Consider the following 15,868-nt stretch of genomic DNA (forward strand, 5'->3'; position numbering starts at 1 on the left):
CTCACAAGACCATTCTGCAGCCATTGGTTTTCATGAAGTTCACTCATGAGATTTCCCTCGAGATCATCAGAAAGTGGAAACGAGCCCGCTGTGGTATTGGATCCTGTTAATGAACCTAAAGGGTCATTAAAGGTTGGGTTTGGATAGGATCTCGAAATCAAATACTTGTGTTCAGATCCAAATGGTTTTGAATTTGAAACCTCAGGTATTGGGCCATCTTCTCTGCTTTAAGCTAAATAATGTGGAAGCTAAATAGAATAAACATGCTGCTCAGAAGAGGAAGGCAGGGAGGAACAGAGACGTTACGAGAACCCACGTCTCAGCTTTAGCAGCACAGGTTTCTCTCTCCTTCCCTGCGCTGTATCAGGAGACTGCAGTCTCTCTTATCTAGGCTGTATCCAGGCTATGTCCAAATCAGCAGGTTCCTGAGGACTGAAACTAATGCTGCATGACAGTGCAGATCCATTTCTTCCACTAAATTTACAACGGTGGTTTTCCTTTCTTTTCCTTTTCTTTATTCCTCATTATTTTTTTCCTTTTTGTAATTCCTTTTTGTCTCATCATGTTTCTTGTGCAAACAAAAGGCCAGGGTGAAATTTTGGTTTTATGACTGAAGGATAAAATTGGGGAAAAAAAAATCTCAGTGTTGATTTCAGCAAACCTGTAATGCACTGAGAGCAGGGAAGATCTGTCAGAAAATAAGATTTAAAGTTCCCCAAAACTGATCAGCAATATACTGTATCAGGCTACAGTGTCACATCTTATTTCTGTGGTTTTCAATGGAGACCTTTTAAAGATGAAATATTTCTTTCGTTAGAAATAACCAGGGAAGCTGACTTTGCTTCCATTTTTGCTCATACCGTCCAACACAATAACACCCAAGAACATTTCTGGGATGGAGATATTTCCTTATGATATCAGACCCGAATCCACTTCATTCAATACTGGCTCTGGAGTTGCCCATTCTAAGAGACTCTTTGGCTGTAAAAACTCCACAGCCAACATATATACAGTAACCCTTTCTTGTGTTAGATCCCTTCTAATTAGAGAATGGCTTTAACCCTGAAGCAGTAGGTTTAGATATCCCTTTCAATAAAATGGGTTTAGTTACTCATTATGTGAGAAGGAAAACCAATAAAACTGTCCTGTGAGCCAGACTAGAGAGTATTTTCTGTAAACTGGTTCCTGCATTTGGTTTTGTTTTCTTTTCTCTTATTGTTAGAAGAGGAAACTCCTCATCTTTGCAAAAGTCTGACTTGCTGATGAGGGCACATAGAAAGAGCTTTACTTTTATTACAGAGGATCAAAGTTATGCAAAGCATGTGACCTTTGCTGGCCTTGAGGCATGATGCCTTCTTTGCATACCCCTGAAATAGTCATGGTTTATTACTACAGTGTTGCTGCTTCTGTTTTTGTGGTTCATTCTGTGTGACAATTTATTGACAATACAAAATGAGGGGTAGAGCTTCCTGGTAGATCCATTCGTGCAACCTTTACATACTGACAGTGTGCATGCCCATCGTGCCATACTGATTGCAATGGCTGTCGCTAGCATTTCTGGGCACTTCTCCTCTTTCCATCCCATCACATCTTCCTTCCTCACTGTGCCTTTCCCCATAGGCTGATCTCCGCTCCAAAGATGACACGCTGACCCTGTCTCCCGGCAAGGACCTGCTGAGTGTGAGGAAGCCTTCAGTTGGGCGCACACACTCTTTGCCAAATGACAGCTACATGTTCCAGCCGCCGTACTCCAGCCCCTGCCCTGCTTCCCTGGGTGAGAGGAATCCGGCACACCACAAGTCCCAATCAGGTATGTGTCTGTCAGCTGGGACAGGAGCAGGATTTTCTGATACAAAGCACTAGCTGGGATTTTCCAAGCTATTCAGTAGGAGGCAGCAGATTGCCATTGGCAATTGGCCATTGCCATTGGTTTCGAATGAGCTGTTGGTATCCAGATCTGTGGAATGGCTTTGCAAAGACCCTCCACAACTTGCAAAGTCCATGTTGTTAAAGATAACTCCTTTCCTTTGACCTTTCTATTTGGCAACGTGACAGTGAGCAGTTGCCCTGGCTCAATGCTGGTCATCCCCCTGCCTGATTCCCTGAAGGTTGCAGTCCTTACAGCCTGGGTTCCATCCATCTGAGTGGAGCTAGCTATGGTCGCAGAGCAGAAATCCCAGCAGAAAGATATTTCCTCATGTCAGTTGTTTTTTGCAGCAGTACCTATTCTTGCAGGTTTTGAGAGTTCTATGTGGGAACATCTGTGAAATATGGGAAAATGGTGCCTCTAAATGCCTGCGAAATGAACATAAATGTGCTGAACTGAGAGAGATCTCAGTGTGAGATGAATGGAAAATAAGAGTGCAGAATTGTCCTTCCCAGTGTGCATGGCTGAGATATACACTTTACAGCTAAATTTGGAGATATTCTTAGATACAGTGTACTGCAGATACCAGGGGCTCACTCTCTACGTCCACCTCTGTACCTGTACTTGCAGGTGCCTCCTGGTGCTTATGAATGTGCTTTCATTTACTCTAATTTCCAGGAGTTACCTTCTGCTGGTAAATGAATGGAGCTGTCTTTAATTCTTCTGTACACACCATCATTTTAGACATTTGTCACAGATAAGACAGAGGAGTTTTTACAAGTATTGCCATTGGAAAGCCTCTAAAGCAGAACATAATTTCAGCACTGTTCGGAATGGGAGGAGATTTGAATAGATTAGAAATAAGATGTTGAAATTTGCATAGTAATAAGAATCTGGATGAATAGCGACTGTTGAACAGCAGCAAAAATGTGGACACTGGAGGAAGATGAATCTGGAGTTGTGAGAAATCACTGCCATAACACAGGATTTTCAAGGTCAAGAGCTGTCCTTTGAAGAACCTGTTTGCACATAATGCAAGCGGTGCAGCTAAAATCCTGGTTGAATCCCACTGAGCCAATAGCAAGGCTCCCATTGCCTTCAGTGGAGCCAGAATTCATGGTTCTCTGTAACAGCTGAGAAATTCCTCATAGTTATAATCCCAGAGAATCCCAAAAGAATCCTGTTTGTTATAGAGGGAATTTCCAGTGCTTCTTTTCTGACCCTTAATTCAGATGCATTTGTTCTGCCTTCAACAAAAACATCAACTTGACCAAAATGGGTAATTTCTGAGTCCCTTCTTTCTTCAAGATGAATACCCCCTTCTGACAGCCCTGGCTCGGGGAGGGCAGGCATTGCACCCTTATAAATCCACAGGAAAAACCATTCCACTGGGATGCAGGAGAAGTATTTTGGAAAGGTGATGCCTTGTTCATAACCACATTAAGCAATTAAAGCCTTTGCCTTTTTCTCCTGCTGCTGAAATTCCAATCGTCTTAAGCAGGCCAAAGTGCTCAGAGATGGGTAAGGTGCCCAAATCTTGGCGTACACATCTTTGTCCTGTTCCACCTCCAATGTCACTGCTTTTCAGGGTGGCGGAAGTCACCCCTACCTGTTTACAGTCTGTAATATTATAAAGTGCTGTGAAGATAGCCAGAGGTGCCAGCCGCCTCTAATAAATCACTCTCACGACCCAACTAAGCCATAATATTTCAAGCTGAGAAAGGTTTTGTTGTCAGAAACACTGGCACTTGCAGGAGATATTTGTTTGAATACTCCTTCGTTATGGGGCTGTTGTTCTGGGAAAGATTCCAGGACAAATGAGATTCTCTGGGATGAGGTCCAGGTTAAATGAATTGTTTTGAGAAACGCTGAGCCTGTTCGGTGGGGGGGAGCATGCCGAATTTCAAACCTTTTAGAAGAAGTAGCCAGCAACCACAAAGGGTCAGGAAGAGGCTGGGGAGTATGTGTTTCCTTCTCTTGGGATGCTTTGGAAAACTAGCCTTGAAAGCTGCCCGGTGCCGTTCCCTTTTCGCTTCATATCGAGTATGTGCACTGGTTTTGAGATCCCAGCAGTTGGTCTCAAACACTCAGGTATGGAGACATCCTTTTCTGGAGTCTTTCGAAGTCAGATCCTTGCAGCGTTCAGATGTGTGGATGCCTTCAAAGTTATTGGCCTTAAAGCAGGGATGTAGAAGTTGCCAGTCAGGATGAACTTCTAGTTCCTAATTTTCTGTTCTCAACAGGAGCTAGTCTCCGTTGTATCAGGGGAGAATGCCAAGAAAAATGAAATAATAGACACTTTTGGAATAATTTATTATTAAGTGGGAGCTTTTTCCCAATCGTGGAAAGCCAGTTGCTGAATTCAGTGGTTTTGCCATGCCCGTCTGGTCCAAGGTGCAATAGAGCAATGTTTTGTGAAAGGTCATTGAGATTAAGACACATCCCCAGAGGATCATCACGTTTCTGTCTCTTCTCCCTCTTGAAAGGTTCCAAGGCATCAGTGCAGTCACAGCCAGCGGACACCAGCTCTCTCCTGCAAATTCCAAAAGACCATTTTCACTACATGAGAGCTCATGACTATTTGGTGAGGGAGAGCAAGCCCCAGGTTTCCCAGCAGGTTCACTCTCCTTCTGCTGAAAGGCTGCTCCGCAGACAGGTAAGAGACTTACGATCATGAGCGTGCAGAGGTTTTCTATTGTTGCATTTCCAGGTTAACCATGCTTTAAATTCAAGGAGGGATTCACAGAGAAACCTCAGGGGAACTGTAATTCTCCTACAGAAATAACTAAAAGGTTGATGGAGTTTGATCTGAAAGCCATCCAGGAGTCTCCAAAGAACGTGCATGATGAGTATCATCTCCTTTGGCAACGTGCCTAAATGTTCTCCACATTGCTAGCACTTGGTTTTCATTTTCTTTCAGTCCTCTTCATAAATGCAGCCAAATGTTCCCCAGGGGCTCGTTGAGGTTAAGGAACTAATTCTTGACTGCTGTGATTTTCTCAGTGCTTGAAAGGACACAGGGACTGCAAACTCCATCCCAGGTCTCCCTTCCTCTGACTCCTCTGGTTTCTCAAAAAGGGAAAACTCTAAAGGAAGCAGGATGTCTTCTATGAAAAGCCATCATGGAAAGCATCTTTTTTACAGTGAGAATTGAGTATTTTCAATCTCCTGCGTGCTTTTGAAAAGTTTGAGTATACACAGAACAGAACATATTTTATTTTGCAAGTGGTTTTATCTCTGGTTTTTGCCTGGCATTGATTTAAATTCTGATTCAATTGAAGATCTAAGAGATCTAATCAAAGATTCCAGTCTGGTTGATTGGAAGCATAAGTTGAAATTTATCTTTTATAGTAAAATACTTAAACTTCTGTGCTTCACTCTCACATATTTAAGCATACTTCCTTGTGCAGCTGGATCAGGACCAGAGGCACATCTGATTCCCAAACTCTGCTTGCTTCAGTAGTTTCATGCCTGATTTTATATACACAAAAAAGATCGGTTCTATTTTTTTCCAAAGCAATTTCTTACCTGCATGAAATATTCCCATTTCTTTAATCTTTTAATCGACATTGACAAATGAGACAGTTGATTCATTAAGCTCTAAAAAATGAGTGTGAAGTACCAAGGTTAACAATTACATTAGTTTGTAATACTAAGTTGACATAAGAAATTCCTAGCATGTATTCCTTTGCACAGGGCTGCGCAGCTACCCCAATCACTGCTAATGGGGAAACTAATTGATGTCACGATTCCAGTTCATAACTGTGCTCTCTTGCTTTCTAATGAATAACAGACCCTTCCTTTTGAGCAGATCTATCTATAATAAATTACCATGTTAGCCATCTTCCTCAGCCTAATTTTGTTCATATCTTTGAAGGCTGCTTCTTCTCAGCCTTTTCATGTTTATGTTAATTTATTCCCCTTCCGCCCCTCTCTGCTCATGCAGTGACATGAGCATGCTCTTGGAATGAGATTTCAGAGAGTAAAAAGCTCTGGAACAGTGAGCAGATATGGTCCACAGGCCAGATAGGTCCCTCTGAAGGTTAGGGAGGTGTTGCTTTGGGCACGCTCCCAGGTATCAGGGTGCTCCTACAGTGGCTAATGGGAGCATTAAGGTTGTTCCTGGCAACAGAGCAGTATTGCTGTTACTGTTAATTGCAGTCAAGATGGCCAGACACTGTGAAACTTAGTCCTTAAAGAAGCAAAATTCCCTTCACTTCTGCTTGCTCAAGTGCTCTCTGCTTGGCTCCTTTTATTGCCACCACTAATTTGTTACTAGCACATCATAATGGCCCAAGCTAGCAAAGCATTTTGGTTTGCAGTACCCATTTTTCCTTATTGTTACATATATTGCATGTAATTCTGATTTCTTTTCTTTCTTTTCTTTCTTTCCTTTCCCTTTCACCCCCCTCTCTCCTTTCCTAAATCTGTGTATAGATAAATCTTGTCCACCACATACCTGGTCCCTGCACTTTCCTCCATCATTAAGACCTGTGTGCTCCACCTCCCTTCCCCTCCAGAGTGCTGGAGAGTGAGCAACATCCCCACAGTAATGTGCAGTTTAGACTCCGGAATGTTTGACAGTTAGTGATGCATTCACAGATGAAGATGAGGGGATTGGATGCTCTGAGAGAACAGCCCCTGCTGAGGAACACGCTCCTTGGCAGTGCATTGCACAAAAGCTTTTTCTCCATGGGGAATGCTACCTGAAATTGAAATGATATTGATTTTCTGGTTCCAGGACTGTGTATCCAAGGTGTAGTCCACTCCAAGCTGTGGCTACTACAGGTGTACAGCCCAATGGGATGGCAGAGGGTCCTTTTATTTTGAAACAAACCAGTAAAACATTTGTACAGTTACTACTAACAGCTACCAAAGATGCTGGTATTGTAGGGAAAGAAAGAGCTGGTGGTGACTAACACTGTCATTCTGTGCAACACAGGTTGGTGTAGAAGCAAAAGTAATAGCAACAATTACTTTTTGCTTCTGTATTCTGCTTTTTTTTGTGTGGTCTGTGTCTCTTCTTAGGACATGAACATGATTTCCTCTCGCAAACACTCAGTATAAAACTATTGGCATTGAGGAGACCAGAATTAGCTCCACTCGTGACTGTAGTTAGTTGCCAGGATTATGCTCTAAAATTCTAACTGGAAAGGATTCACCAGCATTGGACAAACTGGTTTGCCATATTAAATATTCTCACTGATGACAAAGGGAGCCCAACGTGCGGATACAGCAATAGACTTGTGATTCTGCACACACACATGTGCGTACTGCAGCTGATGAGAGCTTTGCCTCAGTAGAGATCATTTGGCTCAAACGATCCTTGCGGGGCAATTTTTATCTAAATTCTAAGATCATTTTGGGGAGATTTGTCACAAAAGCGTTCCTCAGCGTGAGGAATTCCATCTCCTTCCACATCGGTAAAAACTGAGACCAGCTGCACACATTTACTCATTTCTCTGGGAAGTTTTTAATCTTTAAGATCATTTCAGAGTCTTCTCAAACTGAGACTCTGCCTTTTAGGGCCGGTTAATGAGGTTGATTTATAAACCCTTTTAACAAGGGATGCAGTGAAAAGACAAAGCCTTCAAAATTAGCCATAGGCTCTCTCTGCCAGCAGGCACTGATGCTGCATATGGCTCAAGATGGCCAAGGCAAAATGTGCCTTAGGAAGCCTGAACTTAAGCATCAGAATAAGCTGTTATAATTAGAGGTTATTATTATTATTAGTTCAGCTTTGGATTCCAGCTTTTCCAGCTCCCCTGCTGTTAAGATGGTGCAGAATTGTGGCTCCAGCCTGGGGACCAAAGCCAGGGACAGGCTGTTGCCCTGATGCTGGCACAGAGCGTGGTTGCTCTGGCATTGCTGGCTCTGGGGATCCTGCTCCATGCCCTCAGCATCACCTGAGCTAGAGAAGGGAATACACAGGCTCACTTGCACATCTTTTCTCTCCTGCTCATACCTGGGCTGCTACAATTGTAAAGGGCTTTGCTGTAGACCCTCATCCTTTGCCTAACAAGAATGTGTCTCAGTTTGGTTGCTGGCATTCTGGCTTTGCAGCCCTCCATCCTTAGAGGAGAAAACTAAAGGTCAATCATTTATGAAGACTGAAGGGCCAAATTCTGCTGTTGCTTACACAGGGATAAACACACAGACCTCTGATGCATGGGAATTGCTAGAAGCTATAACGCAGGTCATTATAGGAGTCAGTGGGTCTGTGCTGAGGTATCTCAGCAGAGTTGAGTGCCCTATAAATGCTGTGCCTTGCTTGCTACTAACCTACGTTCGGTCTGTCTCTCTCATCTGGCAACACCCCTCCTCCCCAATCCCTTTGCGCTCCAATACAGATGGCTATCCGGAATGACTCTTTGGACAGCAAGGAAAATCTCCACACTGAGGTGAGTGAACGCTCTGACCCAAATGTCCCCGCTGTGCTCAAGGAGGAGTCATCAGTGGCTCTGACGCCCTCAGAAGCGAATGAGGCGGCTGCATGGAGCCAGGCAAGCATTTGTACGCAGCAGCATTCCCACAATCAGTGTAATATTTCAAAGCAGGCACCAGCATCATGTGCTTGTGCAGACTCGTGTCGGGAGACACCTGGAGATTCAATGGACCAAGAAGTGTCTGAAATAAACAGTTCCTCAGAGCCTTCAGAAACTTGTACAGCCTCGAGTGCCTGTTCAGAGGTTCAGCCTCTCACTCCTAAGAGGAGCATAGGCAATACCGGCAATGTGACATTGAAGGACCTGAAGAAGTACCACAGCGTAGACACCCAGGGTCTTCTCAAAAAGCCACCTTCTTGGTTGGATGATCAAAGGAGACATTCAATCGAAATTTGTTCAATGGAAAACAGCCCTCAGCACCATTCCACTTCTAGCTCTTCTGGCTTCATAAGTCAGGTGGTAAGTGAAATGGAAGGCTTGCAAGGGACACGGCAGAAGAAAAAACTGAGCCCTCCATGTATATCTATAGATCCCCCCGATGGACAGAGTTTGCTACCTAGAGGACCTCACAGCATCTCACCTGCCAGTGGAGACGTTTGCTTGAGACGGCGTGCTCCATCTTGTGAGTCCAAGGATTCCATGGATATAGGGGATTCGTTGCTTCCAGACAGTATCTCAACATCTCCTACCCCAAAGAAAGACTTGTTGACACTTCCTAGCTTTTCCTTTGATCAGACGGAAATGGACTCCTGAGTTACTTTTCTGTTGGTGCCAAATGTTTTCTTCCTTTCATGTAACAGAAAAAGAAAAACCTAAAGAAACTCTGTATTCCAAAATGGCACTGGGTAACAAATTTCCAAAGAAAGATTAAAGAACCAGCTGGTTAAAGAAGGGGTTAACCTATATCACGCTTACTTAAGCATATGTTCTGCTTAGGTAAAAGCAATACAATGTGCAGAATCTATATGTATATTATATTTTATTAAATTAATTGAATCTAGTATTGCGGGATGTAGTACATTTTGTGACTAAAGACTCATTTAATTTTCTTCTATTTTATGTATCTCAGAATATTTCTGAGATAAAGTTGGTTTTTATGAATATTTTAACCTAAACAAAAAAAAATATATATTTAATCCCTTCTCTTTTTTTGTTTTGTTTTGTTTGGGTTTCGTTTTGTTTTGCAAAGCACAAAATGTAGCAAATTAGTGCATTACAGAGGAAATGTATCCCACAGTCAGCAGTAAATAAGGATTATTTAATGTAATTTATTTTTCCCCTTGGACTCCAATGATATTCTGGGGAGAAGATTTTTTGGATAGTGTAGAAATGCAGTGGCAATTTTTTAACAGAATAATATTCCAATCTTGCATAAAACGAACATCCAGTGTGAGAGCAAGTGCATAAACCCAGGAAGGTCCAACATGTGGATAGATGTCTGAAGATGGTGAATGTAGAGCCATTTAACCATACACCACACTGAGTTCACTAAAGGATGTTGTAGGTCATGACTCACAAGCTCATGTCAATGGCTGATTTTCACACCTTCCCAGGAAACAGAGGCAGCAGAAGCCTGTGGTCGCTCCTGAGGTGTTTTTCCAGTGTCTCCAAGACAGACTATTCCTTTTGCTGAGTTTTACACCTCTATAAACCCGCTGTTTGCAGTGGAGCTCCTCCTGTCCATGCCCATGAGGAAAGGAGGGTAGAGCCATATTTAAGATCTGGTGGGTGAATTCAGTGCAGACATGACACAACAGTGGGCGTAAGCACATGTTTAAAGTTAAGCTCTTGCTTAAACTGCCTTGAGGTTGGTTCGTATTTAAGTAGTTCTTGAAAATTAATATCATATGCTTCTGTGTTCAACAGATTTGAGGCCTACTGCGAGTTATTTTACAGATTATGTGTAAAAAGGTCTGTAGGTACCGAAATAACTGTTGATTTTCAGTCCTTTCTTTTGCTGTCACTGCTAGAGTTAATTTACATGACCCTGACTGTAATGTTATTTCCAATCTATCAAAAGCCTTAAGCAGCAACACCATGATACAAAGTAGATAAAACCAGAACTCATGTCCTTACTTTATAACATGTCCTTCATGCCATTGATCTCAGAAATTAACTGTTTACTTCCCTGCTAATGCCCTCTGCAAAAAGCAATCTGTAAAACTGGACAGCACAGCTTGAAAACCATGAGAGGTCGGCCCGGTTCAACACCTCCCGCTCTTCACTGATGGAAACCAGGCAGTAATTTACTCAACTTCCATGAAATCACATTCAGATGTAGGTTAAATAAGACTGCAGGCATGCTTTGAAGTGTGCGAATAGTCACAAGTTTCAAACTGCGTACATGGATACGGCTTTGCTGGATCATGTCTTTAAACCAGCACAGGCAAGAGGAAGATTTGTGCTAATTCTGTCAGTTGGGAGTTTGTAACTTTTGCAGAACTACTGATCTTTTCATATCACCACAACAGTCAGAGATTAGACTGTTACGACTACATCTGTCTGCACTAGCTTGGAGTATCCATGCAAGAAGAAGATGCTGTTCTACCTAACAGCCTATGTGAGGTCTTAAGGTCCTTTATTTTCACTTGAGGATGTTTCCTCCATAAACAATCCCTATTGATTTAGATGTCCTGGAGAAATGTAAGGGCTTTCAGCAGGAAGTCAGGGAATTGGTATATTTGAGGTAGGAGGATTAACATTCTGTACTATTTACTGCACTTAGATTAATTCTTGGCTGGGACATTTTTCCCTTCTTCAACACAGGCCCACATGGAGACCGCTCTCTTTGATATGCCAGTCCAAATCCAGAGTTAAGCCTGTTCAAAGCAATGATTTCAAACAAACCTTTCATCATTTCTTCGCCCAGATCGTATTTAAGGAAATAATAAAATTACAGTGTATTAAGCCTGAGAAATATTCTTAATCCCTCTTTGGTTTTACCCTCATAATGAGCCTTAGCTTTTCCTTTCACGTGTACTAAATAATTTGGGAAAATAGCTAGGCCACTGAAATTGCCAACCCTGGTTCCTTAATGATTAGGATTGTGTTTGTATGGCTGGAATGATACTACTTGTACAGTTTCCTTCCTTACAAAAAACCCCATGGAACATTTTAGCTTGAAATCATGGCACAGAACGGTGATGTTAATCCAAATGCTCAACTCCAAATGTAACAGAAAGCCTAAAGGCTCTTCTATTTCCAATACCTGAGGTTTTGCCCACTGACAAGGTTTGTGGAAGTAACCAAAAGTTTACATCACACGTGACTATTCAGTAAAGATGAGCTAACAAAATGCTATTCTAAGATAATGCATTCAGGAAAAGAAATCCATGTAAAATAGTTTGTTTTCTAAACCAGACAAGTTTTTTCTAGATGCCCTTTTGAAAGACAAATACAAATGTACTGCAGCGTGTGCAATAATCTTAAGCTAATTTTAAATACCTTTTGGGGGGGTTTTATAGAATTTGACTTTTTTTAAGCAAAATGTACAAAATCCACCGGAATTCTGTAGAACGGTTATGTTGATAGAACTTTTTATATTTTTGTAGAAATCTATAGAGAAATTGTTAAAAGTCTGCGTAGCGTCTTGGGAACAGAAGCAGCTCTTATCTACAAGTTTCTTTACATAAATCTGGAGCCAAACCTACTGTATTACAGCGTGTATAGCCTAGTTTCAGAGCTTGCATCCAGGTCGCATTTAGAAGTAAGCAGCTAAGCTCAAGTTCTACGATATTGCAGTGATTTACTGTTGGAGAACTGTACCCATGTAAAACATCCACCCCCAAAACTCAGCCCCTCTCGATGGTGAAGTAGTTGCATGGCTATCCAATTCATTCAAGCACACCAGCACTTTATTACTGTGGATTTACTGTATACAGGTGGGAGGAGGATATTCTGCTATTGCCAGTCTGCCACATAGGGAAACAGAGATTGCAGATGTATCTGGAAAGATGGGAATTCCATTCTTGCAGCCCCTCGCACACAGAACTGATTTTTCATAGCTCGGTTACAGGACATTTATACTGTAGATATTTTAGAGGAGGGCAAGGAAAACACTGTTTTTGACTTCTGTGGATTGCACTCAGCACAAGGTGTATTCGAGGAGAAAAGAAAATGAAAACAAAAGCATTACCATTGTAAATTAGGCTATGCCCCAGGCTCCCCTTTTCTGCCCCTTTGGCTATAATAACCCATGTACACTATAACACAAGGTGACTAGAGTAGGCACAGTACCATTGCAATGTCCGTAACAACCTAGTATATATGATAGAACTTTGTATTTAATAGTTAATATATTGTTATACTGTATCAGGTATATAGGCCAAAACGAGGTCTTTTGGTCAGGGCAACAAAAGGTGGTATTCATGGGGAGAATTGGGTTAAAATGTTCCTTTTTAAAAAAAAAAAGAGAAAAAAGAAAAAAAGACAAAAAATGAGTGTAAATCTTTACAAATGACAAAAACAAATGTGTCCTATTAAAAGCTTTTGAAAAGAAAACAACCGTGCACTTCCCTTTGTTGTTGTTGATGATGATAATCTGTATCATTCAGGGCGGTCACATCCCTGGTCATGTTTTAATTGCGAACAGTTGGGGTAGGTATTGTACAGCAACGGCGGACCGGACGGGAAGTTGAAAGGAAGATTGTGAAACGGCGGCCCTTTGTGAAGCAATTTGGTTTGACACGGCAAGAGAATCTGGCCTAGTATGTGCTGTTTTACCAGCAAGACCATCAGCTCTGTGTCTGCATGTTGTATTACACTGGCAAAGGACAGCTCGGCAAGTTGCTTAACAATGCGAAGGCTGCAGAGGTCCAGAGGAGAGGAAGGAGTCAGGAGAAGGGGCACGTTTGATCTGTCCATGAACACATGTTGCTGTGAAGAGGAGGATGCTGGGCTTTGCCACACATTCACAGCTTCAGGATTTCCCGCCTGAAGCAGAGCAGCTTCTTCTCCGCCACTTCTGTAGGCGTTTAGTTCCTTGTAAAGCAGGAGTTGGTGGGGATGGTACTGCTCCAGGAGCTGCAGACTGTGTGCTCCAAGCCAGTGAGGGTGAGGACCTCAAATGCTGCTTAGGTACCACCTGAAACATTTCATAGAATGGTTTGTGTTGAAGGGACCTTAAAGCTCACCCAGTCCCAACCCCTGCCACGGGCAGGGACCCCTTCCACTGGAGCAGCTTGCTCCAAGCCCCTGTGTCCAACCTGGCCTTGAACACTGCCAGGGATGGGGCAGCCACAGCTTCTCTGGGCACCCGGTGCCAGCGCCTCAGCACCCTCTTCAGCAGTCTTTAGTGGATAAGACTTCCTAATGTGGAGTGTCCTCTCCTCTGCTCAGCGGCCATTGGAGGGAGTTGGGCTCTCTGCAGCCTTGTTTCTCACTTAGCAGTGAATGACCTGATGATTGCTCTGCAGCAGGAGGAACCCTAATCTGACATCCAGAGCAGTTGTTTGGAGGGTGCTTTGATAAGGACTTTGCCATAGTCGTTTCTGAGTAGAAAACAGCAGGAACATAGTTAGCCCTTAGATAGGGAGAAAATGTGGATCTATGCAAAATCTCATGCAAATCCTCACAGTGCAGGACTCCAGGGGTGAGCTCTGTAACATATCTGTGCAGTCTGGGCTGCAGGGTCAACCTCACCAGGCTGCAACCACTGCATTGCCTTCTCACCCCTCCAAGCCTGGAGGATCCACATGTCATTAAGACGAGCTGAGCCAAGAAAGCGGAGCAATTCACAGCTTCAAGCACTTCACACCTCTCTGCACACAGGTGAGTTTAACCTGTGCTAACTCCTTATCAGGAATGTCAAATTCCTTTATTGCCAGTGCTGTGTTTCACAGGACCTTGTTTCTTTGCTCTCTGTTGTAAGTGTTCCTGTTTGAAGCTCTTTTGCTGTGGTTTGCAGAAGGATCCCACCCAGGCTGGCTGCTTGAGGGTATGCTCTCAAATTGCAAATTGCATGGCACTTTGTTACTCCAGTAAGTAATTTGGATGCTGCACGAAACTGGGTTGTTTTCTATGTAATTAGAGCTGCAACTAGGGAAATAGCCCTCAAATTTAATCTGTTTCTGGCTTAGTTGAGACCTTTAGGTGAATTTGGCTAACTGTCCTGCTTCTGGAGAGCAGCGTCCCATCTGGAAAGCCATGTGCACTGGGCATCCCTCAGCTGGAGCTCTGCAAAACCCTGCAAAGAGCTGCATGAGAACAAACAGGAAAGGCCTGTTTGTGCCTTTTGTATTGTGGATGTTCCAGAGATACGAACAGACTCACCAACAAGGCTCAGATGCGACCTGTGCTAGAATCTCCCCCAAAAATAAGGTAGGAAAAGGCAATTTAAAGCAATGCACCTGACTCCCTCCTCCTCCCCTCTATGGGGTGAGGAGCCCGCAGGTTAAAGGGTTAAAGCCAATGAAGTTTGGAAGGACAGAGGCCTGAACTGACCGCCCAGGGGTGGGCAGCCCACGGCCAGGGTCGGGTGCGCCCGTCCGCGGCGCTGTGCTACCATCTAGTGGGCTGGGGTAAAGGAGCGGGCCTGGGACATCCCGTTACCGGCAGCGCGATTCCCGCTCCAGGGAAGGGGCGAGAAGGATCCTGCGGAAGAGAGAGAGGGGAAAAAGGAGGGTTTTGCTTCTGCGAGGCTTTTCAACCACTGAGTTTATGTCATGGAATCACAGAATCTCAGGTTGGAAGGGACCTCGAGGATCATCTGGTCCAACCTTTCTAGGCAAAGCATGACCTAAATTAGATGTCTCAGGACCCTGTCCAGCTGAATCCTGAAAGTGTGCAAGGCTGCGGAACCCATCACTTCCCTGGGGAGATTATTCCAGTGGCTGGTTGTTTTCATTGGGAAAAATATTGCTTTTGCCTCCACTTGGAATCTCCCCAGGTGTGCCCATCACCTCTTGTCTTTTCCATGTGACTCCTTGGGAAAAGGAGTCTCCATTTTTTTTTTTTGTAGCTACCCTTTAAATAATGAAACATGGTGATAAGATCTCCGTGAACCTTTTCTCTAGGCTGAGCAAACCCAGTTCTATCTGCCATTCCTCATATGGTTTACCAGTCCTTGGATCATCTTTGAGTCCCTTCTCTGGACCTTTTCCAGCCTGTCTGCATATGTATATGAAATATACAATATGAGTATATATATTAGATATACACAATAGGGATGAAGACTGAACCCGGTATTCCAGATGTGACCCAAAAAGCACTGAGTGGAACAATGACATCTTTATCTCTGCTGGTGATGCCCTTACAAACAATCCCTTCCCGCTGCAGGAGGAGGGGAAGGATTTCTCCCACATTCAGGAGCACCCTGCCAGCATTGCTGGGTGCTCATAGGTGCTGCTGGAAGCCAGGCTGCTTGCACACACCCTTGGCATCACCTTTCCCCACCCGCATGGCTCAGGCTTGTGCAAAGCCCTGGGAGGTAACAGCCCATCCAGGGGCAGTCCCAGGGCTGCCCAGCGCCTCGGAGGCTGTGGCAGCACGCAAGAGGTTGGTTTGTCGCTGCACATGCTTATGCCTGCTTTTAAGCATGTGTAAAGCACGCAACCTG

The 15,868-nt window shown here is 43.6% G+C and overlaps 1 protein-coding gene across 1 annotated transcript in view; it reads left to right on the forward strand.

The window, feature by feature from the left end:
* CACNA1G (calcium voltage-gated channel subunit alpha1 G) overlaps positions 1-9,066 on the forward strand; it is a gene marked incomplete at both ends in the record, with an annotated part of 137,925 nt that extends 128,859 nt beyond the window's left edge. The window contains 3 exons of the mRNA XM_080629628.1: positions 1,621-1,810; positions 4,354-4,523; positions 8,218-9,066. Of these exons, the coding sequence (XP_080485754.1) occupies positions 1,621-1,810; positions 4,354-4,523; positions 8,218-9,066 (1,209 nt within the window). The remainder of the gene's footprint in view (positions 1-1,620; positions 1,811-4,353; positions 4,524-8,217) is intronic.
* Positions 9,067-15,868: the final 6,802 nt, after the last annotated feature.

This window comes from Psittacula echo, assembly GCF_963264785.1.
Source record: "Psittacula echo genome assembly, chromosome: 14".
Lineage (NCBI taxonomy): Eukaryota > Metazoa > Chordata > Aves > Psittaciformes > Psittacidae > Psittacula > Psittacula echo.